The sequence below is a fragment of the Eurosta solidaginis genome, chromosome 2, assembly GCF_040869045.1.
Source record: "Eurosta solidaginis isolate ZX-2024a chromosome 2, ASM4086904v1, whole genome shotgun sequence".
Classification (NCBI taxonomy): Eukaryota; Metazoa; Arthropoda; class Insecta; order Diptera; family Tephritidae; genus Eurosta; species Eurosta solidaginis.
The window spans coordinates 278,724,997-278,736,106 of NC_090320.1; the positions used below are offsets into that span (position 1 = coordinate 278,724,997).

Here is an 11,110-nt window from a genome sequence, read left to right on the forward strand (position 1 = left end):
AATGAGTACTTTAAAAGGGAGTGAGCCTTAGTTCTATAGGTGGAAGCCTTGTCGAGATATCGCAATAAAGGTGGACCAGGACTCTAGAATTTGTTTGTACGATATGGGTATCAAATGAAAGGTGTTAATGAGTATTTTAAAAGGGCGTGGGCCTTAGTTCTATAGGTGGAAGCCTTGTCGAGATATCGCAATAAAGGTGGACCAGGACTCTAGAATTTGTTTGTACGATATGGGTGTCAAATGAAAGGTGTTAATGAGTATTTTAAAAGGGAGTGAGCCTTAGTTCTATAGGTGGAAGCCTTGTCGAGATATCGCAATAAAGGTGGACCAGGACTCTAGAATTTGTTTGTACGATATGGGTATCAAATGAAAGGTGTTAATGAGTATTTTAAAAGGGAGTGAGCCTTAGTTTTATAGGTGGAAGCCTTGTCGAGATATCGCAATAAAGGTGGACCAGGACTCTAGAATTTGTTTGTACGTTATGGGTATCAAATGAAAGGTGTTAATGAGTATTTTAAAAGGGAGTGAGCCTTAGTTCTATAGGTGGAAGCCTTGTCGAGATATCGCAATAAAGGTGGACCAGGACTCTAGAATTTGTTTGTACGTTATGGGTATCAAATGAAAGGTGTTAATGAGTATTTTAAAAGGGAGTGAGCCTTAGTTCTATAGGTGGAAGCCTTGTCGAGATATCGCCATAAAGGTGGACCAGGGGTGACTCTAGAATTTGTTTGTACGATATGGGTATCAAATCAAAGGTGTTAATGAGTACTTTAAAAGGGAGTGAGCCTTAGTTCTATAGGTGGAAGCCTTGTCGAGATATCGCAATAAAGGTGGACCAGGACTCTAGAATTTGTTTGTACGATATGGGTATTAAATGAAAGGTGTTAATGAGTATTTTAAAAGGGCGTGGGCCTTAGTTCTATAGGTGGACGTCTTCCTGAAATATCGCTATAAAGGTGGACGAGGGGCGACTTTAGAATTTGTTTGTACGATACGAGTATCACATGAAAAGTTCTAATAAATATTTTAAAAGGCAGTGGGCCTTAGTTCTATAGGTGGACGCCTTTTCGAGATATCGCCAAAAATGTGGACCAGGGATGACTCTAGAATTTGTTTGTACGATATTGTTATCAAATGAAAGGTGTTCATGAGTATTTTAAAAGGGCGTGGGCCCTAGTTCTATAGGTGGACGCCTTGTCTAGATATCGCCATAAAGGTGGACCAGGGATGACTCTAGAATTTCTTTGTACGATATGGGTATCAAATTAAAGGTGTTAATGAGTATTTTAAAAGGGCGTGGGCCTTAGTTTTATAGGTGGACGCCTTTTCGAGATATCGCCATAAATGTGGACCAGGGGTGACTCTAGAATTTGTTTGTACGATATGGGTGTCAAACGAAAGATGTTAATGAGTATTTTAAAAGGGACTGGCCCTTAGTTCTATAGGTGGACGCCTTTTCGAGATATCGCCATAAATGTGGACCAGGGGCGACTCTAGAATTTGTTTGTACGATATGGGTATCAAATGAAAGGTGTTAATGAGTTCTTTAAAGGGGAGTGAGCCTTAGTTCTATAGGTGGAAGCCTTGTCGTGATATCACAATAAAGGTGGACAAGGACTCTAGAATTTGTTTGTACGATATGGGGATCAAATGAAAGGTGTTAATGAGTATTTTAAAAGGGACTGGGCCTCAGTTCTATAGGTGGACACCTTGTCGAAATATCGCCATAAAGGTGGACCAAGGGCGACTGTATAATTTGTTTGTACGATATGGGTATCAAATGAAAGGTGTTAATGAGTACTTTAAAAGGGAGTGAGCCTTAGTTCTATAGGTGGAAGCCTTGTCGAGATATCGCAATAAAGGTGGACCAGGACTCTAGAATTTGTTTGTACGATATGGGTATCAAATGAAAGGTGTTAATGAGTACTTTAAAAGGGAGTGAGCCTTAGTTCTATAGGTGGAATCCTTGTCGAGATATCGCAATAAAGGTGGACCAGGACTCTTGAATTTGTTTGTACGATATGGGATTCAAATGAAAGGTGTTAATGAGTATTTTAAAAGGGACTGGGCCTTAGTTCTATAGGTGGACGCCTTGTCGAGATATCGCCATAAAGGTGGAGCAGGGGTGACTCTAGAATTTGTTTGTACGATATGGGTATCAAAAGAAAGGTGTTAATGAGTACTTTAAAAGGGACTGGGCCTAGGTTCTATAGGTGGACACCTTGTCGAAATATCGCCATAAAGGTGGACCAGGGGCGACTCTAGAATTTGTTTGTACGTTATGGGTATCAAATGAAAGGTGTTAATGGGTATTTTAAAAGGGACTGGGCCTTAGTTCTATAGGTGGAAGCCTTGTCGAGATATCGCAATAAAGGTGGACCAGGACACTAGAATTTGTTTGTACGATATTGGTATCAAATGAAAGGTGTTAATGAGTACTTTAAAAGGGAGTGAGCCTTAGTTCTATAGGTGGAAGCCTTGTCGAGATATCGCAATAAAGGTGGACCAGGAGTCTAGAATTTGTTTGTACGATATGGGTATCAAATGAAAGGTGTTAATGAGTATTTTAAAAGGGACTGGGCCTTAGTTCTATAGGTGGACACCTTGTCGAAATATCGCCATAAAGGTGGACCAGGGGCGACTCTAGAATTTGTTTGTACGATATGGGTATCAAATGAAAGGTGTTAATGAGTACATTAAAAGGGAGTGAGCCTTAGTTCTATAGGTGGAAGCCTTGTCGAGATATCGCAATAAAGGTGGACCAGGACTCTAGAATTTGTTTGTACGATATGGGTATCAAATGAAAGGTGTTAATAAGTACTTTAAAAGGGTGTGAGCCTTAGTTCTATAGGTTGACACCTTGTCGAGATATCGCAATAAAGGTGGACCAGGACTCTAGAATTTGTTTGTACGATATGGGTATCAAATGAAAGGTGTTAATGAGTACTTTAAAAGGGAGTGAGCCTTAGTTCTATAGGTGGAAGCCTTGTCGAGATATCGCATTAAAGGTGGACCAGGACTCTAGAATTTGTTTGTACGATATGGGTATCAAATGAAAGGTGTTAATGAGTATTTTAAAAGGGAGTGAGCCTTAGTTCTATAGGTGGAAGCCTTGTCGAGATATCGCAGTAAAGGTGGACCAGGACTCTAGAATTTGTTTGTACGATATGGGTATCAAATGAAAGGTGCTAATGAGTACTTTAAAAGGGAGTGAGCCTTAGTTCTATAGGTGGAAGCCTTGTCGAGATATCGCAATAAAGATGGACCAGGACTCTAGAATATGTTTGTACGATATGGGTATCAAATGAAAGGTGTTAATGAGTATTTTAAAAGGGAGTGAGCCTTAGTTCTATAGGTGGAAGCCTTGTCGAGATATCGCAATAATGGTGGACCAGGACTCTAGAATTTGTTTGTACGATATGGGTATCAAATGAAAGGTGTTAATGAGTATTTTAAAAGGAACTGGGCCTTAGTTCTATAGGTGGAAACCTTGTCGAAATATCGCCATAAAGGTGGACCAGGGGCGACTCTAGAATTTGTTTGTACGATATGGGTATCAAATGAAAGGTGTTAATGAGTACTTTAAAAGAGAGTGAGCCTTAGTTCTATAGGTGGAAGCCTTGTCCAGATATCGCAATAAAGGTGGACCAGGACTCTAGAATTTGTTTGTACGATATGGGTATCAAATGAAAGGTGTTAATGAGTACTTTAAAAGGGAGTGAGCCTTAGTTCTATAGGTGGAAGCCTTGTCGAGATATCGCAATAAAGGTGGACCAGGGGCGACTCTAGAATTTGTTTGTACAATATGGGTATCAAATGAAAGGTGTTAATGAGTACTTTAAAAGGGAGTGAGCCTTAGATCTATAGGTGGAAGCCTTGTCCAGATATCGCAATAAAGGTGGACCAGGACTCTAGAATTTGTTTGTACGATATGGGTATCAAATGAAAGGTGATAATGAGTACTTTAAAAGGGAGTGAGCCTTAGTTCTATAGGTGGAAGCCTTGTCGAGATATCGCAATAAAGGTGGACCAGGACTCTAGAATTTGTTTGTACGATATGGGTATCAAATGAAAGGTGTTAATGAGTTCTTTAAAGGGGAGTGAGCCTTAGTTCTATAGGTGGAAGCCTTGTCGTGATATCACAATAAAGGTGGACAAGGACTCTAGAATTTGTTTGTACGATATGGGTATCAAATGAAAGGTGTTAATGAGTATTTTAAGAAGGACTGGGCCTCAGTTCTATAGGTGGACACCTTGTCGAAATATCGCCATAAAGGTGGACCAGGGGCGACTGTATAATTTGTTTGTACGATATGGGTATCAAATGAAAGGTGTTAATGAGTACTTTAAAAGGGAGTGAGCCTTAGTTCTATAGGTGGAAACCTTGTCGAGATATCGCAATAAAGGTGGACCAGGACTCTAGAATTTGTTTGTACGATATGGGTATCAAACGAAAGGTGTTAATGAGTACTTTAAAAGGGAGTGAGCCTTAGTTCTATAGGTGGAAGCCTTGTCGAGATATCGCAATAAAGGTGGACCAGGACTCTAGAATTTGTTTGTACGATATGGGTATCAAATGAAAGGTGTTAATGAGTATTTTAAAAGGGACTGGGCCTTAGTTCTATAGGTGGACGCCTTGTCGAGATATCGCCATAAAGGTGGACCAGGGGTGACTCTAGAATTTGTTTGTACGATATGGGTATCAAATGAAAGGTGTTAATGAGTACTTTAAAAGGGACTGGGCCTTAGTTCTATAGGTGGAAACCTTGTCGAAATATCGCCATAAAGGTGGACCAGGGGCGACTCTAGAATTTGTTTGTACGTTATGGGTATCAAATGAAAGGTGTTAATGAGTACTTTAAAAGGGAGTGAGCCTTAGTTCTATAGGTGGAAGCCTTGTCGAGATATCGCAATAAAGGTGGACCAGGACAATAGAATTTGTTTGTACGATATGAGTATCAAATGAAAGGTGTTAATGAGTACTTTAAAAGGGAGTGAGCCTTAGTTCTATAGGTGGAAGCCTTGTCGAGGTATCGCAATAAAGGTGGACCAGGACTCTAGAATTTGTTTGTACGATATGGGTATCAAATGAAAGGTGTTAATGAGTATTTTAAAAGGGACTGGGCCTTATTTCTATAGGTGGACACCTTGTCGAAATATCGCCATAAAGGTGGACCAGGGGCGACTCTAGAATTTGTTTGTACGATATGGGTATCAAATGAAAGGTGTTAATGAGTACTTTAAAAGGGAGTGAGCCTTAGTTCTATAGGTGGAAGCCTTGTCGAGATATCGCAATAAAGGTGGACCAGGACTCTAGAATTTGTTTGTACGATATGGGTATCAAATGAAAGGTGTTAATGAGTACTTTAAAAGGGAGTGAGCCTTAGATCTATAGGTGGAAGCCTTGTCCAGATATCGCAATAAAGGTGGACCAGGACTCTAGGATTTGTTTGTACGATATGGGTATCAAATGAAAGGTGTTAATGAGTATTTTAAAAGGGACTGGGCCTTAGTTCTATAAGTGGACGCCTTGTCGAGATATCGCCATAAAGGTGGACCAGGGGTGACTCTAGAATTTGTTTGTACGATATGAGTATCAAATGAAAGGTGTTAATGAGTACTTTAAAAGGGACTGGGCCTTAGTTCTCTAGGTGGACACCTTGTCGAAATATCGGCATAAAGGTGGACCAGGGGCGACTCTAGAATTTGTTTGTACGATATGGGTATCAAATGAAAGGTGTTAATGAGTACTTTAAAAGGGAGTGAGCCTTAGTTCTATAGGTGGAAGCCTTGTCGAGATATCGCAATAAAGGTGGACCAGGACTCTAGAATTTTTTTGTACGATATGGGTATCAAATGAAAGGTGTTAATGAGTATTTTAAAAGGGACTAGGCGTTAGTTCTATAGGTGGACACCTTGTCGAAATACCGCTATAAAGGTGGACCAATGGCGATTCTAGAATTTGTTTGTACGGTATGGGTATCAAATGAAAGGTGTTAATGAGTACTTTAAAAGGGAGTGAGCCTTAGTTCTATAGGTGGAAGCCTTGTCGAGATATCGCAATAAAGGTGGACCAGGACTCTAGAATTTGTTTGTACGATATGGGTATCAAATGAAGGGTGTTAATGAGTATTCTAAAAGGGACTGGGCCTTAGTTCTATAGGTGGACACCTTGTCGAAATATCGCCATAAAGGTGGACCATGGGCGACTCTAGAATTTGTTTGTACGATATGGGTATCAAATGAAAGGCGCTAATGAGTATTTTAAAAGGGAGTGAGCCTTAGTTCTATAGGTGGAAGCCTTGTCGAGATATCGCAATAAAGGTGGACCAGGACTCTAGAATTTGTTTGTACGATATGGGTATCAAATGAAAGGTGTTAATGAGTATTTTAAAAGGGAGTGAGCCTTAGTTCTACAGGTGGAAGCCTTGTCGAGATATCGCAATAAAGGTGGACCCGGACTCTAGAATTTGTTTGTACATTATGGGTATCAAATGAAAGGTGTTAATGAGTATTTTAAAAGGGACTGGGCCTTAGTTCTATAGGTGGAAGCCTTGTCGAGATATCGCAATAAAGGTGGACCAGGACTTTAGAATTTGTTTTTACGATATGGGTATCAAACGAAAGGTGTTAATGAGTATTTTAAAAGGGACTGGGCCTTAGTTCTATAGGTGGACGCCTTGTCGAGATATCGCCATAAAGTTGGACCAGGGGCGACTCTAGAATTTGTTTGTACGATATGGGTATCAAATGAAAGGTGTTAATGAGTATTTTAAAAGGGAGTGAGCCTTAGTTCTATAGGTGGAAGCTTTGTCGAGATATCGCAATAAAGGTGGACCAGGACTCTAGAATTTGTTTGTACGATATGGGTATCAAACGAAAGGTGTTAATGAGTATTTTAAAAGGGAGTGAGCCTTAGTTCTATAGGTGGAAGCCTTGTCGAGATATCGCAATAAAGGTGGACCAGGACTCTAGGATTTGTTTGTACGATATGGGTATCAGATGAAAGGTGTTAATGAGTATTTTAAAAGGGACTGGGCCTTAGTGCTATATGTGGACGCCTTGTCGAGATATCGCCATAAAGGTGGACCAGGGGTGACTCTAGAATTTGTTTGTACGATATGAGTATCAAATGAAAGGTGTTAATGAGTACTTTAAAAGGGACTGGGCCTTAGTTCTCTAGGTGGACACCTTGTCGAAATATCGGCATAAAGGTGGACCAGGGGCGACTCTAGAATTTGTTTGTACGATATGGGTATCAAATGAAAGGTGTTAATGAGTACTTTAAAAGGGAGTGAGCCTTAGTTCTATAGGTGGAAGCCTTGTCGAGATATCGCAATAAAGGTGGACCAGGACTCTAGAATTTTTTTGTACGATATGGGTATCAAATGAAAGGTGTTAATGAGTATTTTAAAAGGGACTAGGCGTTAGTTCTATAGGTGGACACCTTGTCGAAATATCGCTATAAAGGTGGACCAATGGCGATTCTAGAATTTGTTTGTACGGTATGGGTATCAAATGAAAGGTGTTAATGAGTACTTTAAAAGGGAGTGAGCCTTAGTTCTATAGGTGGAAGCCTTGTCGAGATATCGCAATAAAGGAGGACCAGGACTCTAGAATTTGTTTGTACGATATGGGTATCAAATGAAAGGTGTTAATGAGTATTTTAAAAGGGAGTGAGCCTTAGTTCTATAGGTGGAAGCCTTGTCGAGATATCGCAATAAAGGTGGACCAGGACTCTAGAATTTGTTTGTACGATATGGGTATCAAATGAAAGGTGTTAATGAGTATTTTAAAAGGGACTGGGCCTTAGCTCTATAGGTGGACGCCTTGTCGAGATATCGCCATAAAGGTGGACCAGGGGTGACTCTAGAATTTGTTTGTACGATATGGGTATCAAATGAAAGGTGTTAATGAGTATTTTAAAAGGGAGTGAGCCTTAGTTCTATAGGTGGAAGCCTTGTCGAGATATCGCAATAAAGGTGGACCAGGACTCTAGAATTTGTTTGTACGATATGGGTATCAAATGAAAGGTGTTAATGAGTACTTTAAAAGGGAGTGAGCCTTAGTTCTATAGGTGGAAGCCTTGTCGAGATATCGCAATAAAGGTGGACCAGGACTCTAGAATTTGTTTGTACGATATGGGTATCAAATGAAAGGTGTTAATGAGTACTTTAAAAGGGAGTGAGCCTTAGTTCTATAGGTGGAAGCCTTGTCGAGATACCGCAATAAAGGTGGACCAGGACTCTAGAATTTGTTTGTACGATATGGGTATCAAATTAAAGGTATTAATGATTACTTTAAAAGGGAGTGGGCCTTAGTTCTATAGGTGGACGCCTTTTCGAGATATCGCCATAAAGGTGGACCAGGGCGACTTTAGAATTTGTTTGTACGATACGGGTATAAAATGAAAGGTGTTAATGAGTATTTTAAAAGGGCGAGGGCCTTAGTTCTATAGGTGGACGCCTTGTCGAGATATCGCCATAAAGGAGGACCAGGGGTGAATCTAGAATTTGTTTGTACAATATGGGTATCAAATGAAAGGTGTTTATGAGTCCTTTAAAGTGAGTGAGCCTTAGTTCTATAGGTGGACGTCTTTTCGAGATATCGCCATAAAGGTGGACCAAGGCGACTCTAGAATTTGTTTGTACGATATGGGTATCAAATGAAAAGTGTTAATGAGTATTTTAAAAGGGCGTGGGCTTAGTTCTATAGGTGGACGTCTTTTCGAGATATCGCCATAAAGGTGGACCAGGGGCGACTCTAGAATTTTTTTGTACGATATGGGTATCCAATGAAAGGTGTTAATGAGTATTTTAAAAGGAAATGGAGCTTAGTTCTATAGGCGGACGCCTTTTCGAGATATCGCCATAAAGGTGGACCAAGGGTGACTCTAGAATTTGTTTGTACGATATGGGTATCAAACGAAAGGTGTTAATGAATATTTTAAAAGGCAATGGTGGTAGTTGTAAAATAAAGTTGAAGTGAAGGCGTTTTCGAGATATTGACCAAATGTGGACGAGGGTAACCCGGGTACTGCTAATTTATTTATATATGTAATACCACGAACAATATTCCTGCCATGATTCCAAGGGCTTTTGATTTCGCCCTGCAGAACTTTTTCATTTTCTTCTACTTAATATGATAGGCGTCACACCCATTTTACGAAGTTTTTTCTAAAGTTATATTTTGCGTCAATAAACCAATCCAATTACCACATTTCATCCCTTTTTTCGTATTTGGTATAGAATTATGGCATTTTTTTCATTTTTCGTAACTTTCGATTTCGAAAAAGTGGGCGTGGTCATAGTCGGATTTCGGCCATTTTGTACACCAATACAAAGTGAGTTCAGATAAGAACGTGAACTGAGTTTAGTAGAGATATATCGATTTTTCGTGAAGTTATCGTATTAACGGCCGAGCGGAAGGACAGACGGTCGACTGTGTATAAAAACTGGTCGTGGCTTCAACCGATTTCGCCCTTTTTCACAGAAATCAGTTACCGTCCTAGAATCTAAGCCCCTACCAAATTTCACAAGGATTGGTAATTTTTTTTCGACTTATGGCATTAAAAGTATCTTAGACAAATTAAATGAAAAAGGGCGGAGCCACGCCCATTTTGAAATTTTTTTTATTTTTGTATTTTACTGCACAATATCATTACTGGAGTCGAATGTTGACATAATTTACTTGTATAATGTAAAGATATTGAATTTTTTGTTAAAATTTGACTTTAAAAAAAAATTTTTTTTAAAGTGGGCATGGTCGTTCTCCGATTTTGCTAATTTTTATTTTGCATACATATAGTAATAGGAGTAACGTTTCTGCCAAATTTCATCATGATATCTTCAACTACTGCCAAATTACATCTTGCAAAATTTTTAAATTACCTTCTTTTAAAAGTAGGCGGTGCCACGCCCGTTGTCCAAAATTTTTGCTAATTTTCTATTCTGCGTCAAAAGCTCAACCCACCTACCAAGTTTCATCGCCTTATCTGTCTTTGGCAATGAATTATCGCATTTTTTCGGTTTTTCGAAATTTTCTATATCGAAAAAGTGGGCGTGGTTATAGTCCGATATCGTTCGTTTTAAACACCGATCTGAGATGAGTGCCGAGGAACCTACATACCAAATTTCATCAAGATACCTCGAAATTTACTCAAGTTTTCGTGTTAAGGGACAGACGGACGGACGGACAGACGGACGGACGGACATCGCTCAATCAAATTTCTTTTCGATACTGATGACTTTGATATATGAAAGTCTATATCTATTTTGATTACTTTATATCTGTACAACCAACCGTTATCCAATCAAAGTTAATATACTCTTTGAGCTCTGCTCAACTGATTATAACAATCTGCTAAAGTGGGTATTTATGTTTATGAAATGAATATTTGCTTGGTGATAGACGATGAAATTATCTAATAATTTCTGGCACGGGAACTTTGATATATTTTTCAATCGGCGGCAGAAATAAACTAATGATTTCATAACGTGGCCGGATTGATCCTCGTGGTACTTTTAAATTTTGTTTGAGTTGGAACGCAATGAATATAGCCAATAGCCTATCAGAAATCAGATTCATAGGGCTCAGTAAGGTTATGTTAGGTTGAACTGGCTGGTCCGTGAGGACCCTACCCCACATAGACTATATCCGTGCATTGTGTTTGTTTAGCGACCAAACTGAGAAATAATATTTAAAACCAGGACTTATCTTATAAAATAACTCCGTTCTTTGATAAAACTTTCTAGGACCTATAGCACTAGCTGTTCTATATCTGATTTAAATACAGAAACAATTCAAAAACAGGATGTATATATTTCCCTAAATTGAAACCAAAAGGACATATAGCACTATGTCCTTTGCTAATATATCGATTTGACCCTTAAATATCTTTTAATTTACAACACTATTTTTTTTGAAATAAATCTGAAAGGATAACATTAAATTAGTTACTTACATATCAAGCTGATACTTCTGCATTTTTTATGGTATTATGTTGAATAAATCACAACTAAATATCACTTACGACTTCAACAATAAAACTGACAGTGTGATATTAAAATTTTTCACACCTTTTATACTTGCACAATCGGCATAGATTTTT

At 39.0% G+C, this 11,110-nt stretch overlaps 1 protein-coding gene across 2 annotated transcripts in view; it reads right to left on the reverse strand.

Moving 5' to 3' along the window:
* Window positions 1-11,110, reverse strand: part of LOC137241015 (apolipoprotein D-like) — a 36,150-nt gene extending 25,040 nt beyond the window's left edge. For both annotated transcript variants that reach the window (XM_067768149.1, XM_067768148.1), the window contains exon 1: window positions 10,964-11,110. In XM_067768149.1, coding sequence (XP_067624250.1) covers window positions 10,964-10,986 — 23 coding nt within the window. In that variant the 5' untranslated portion in view covers window positions 10,987-11,110. The remainder of the gene's footprint in view (window positions 1-10,963) is intronic.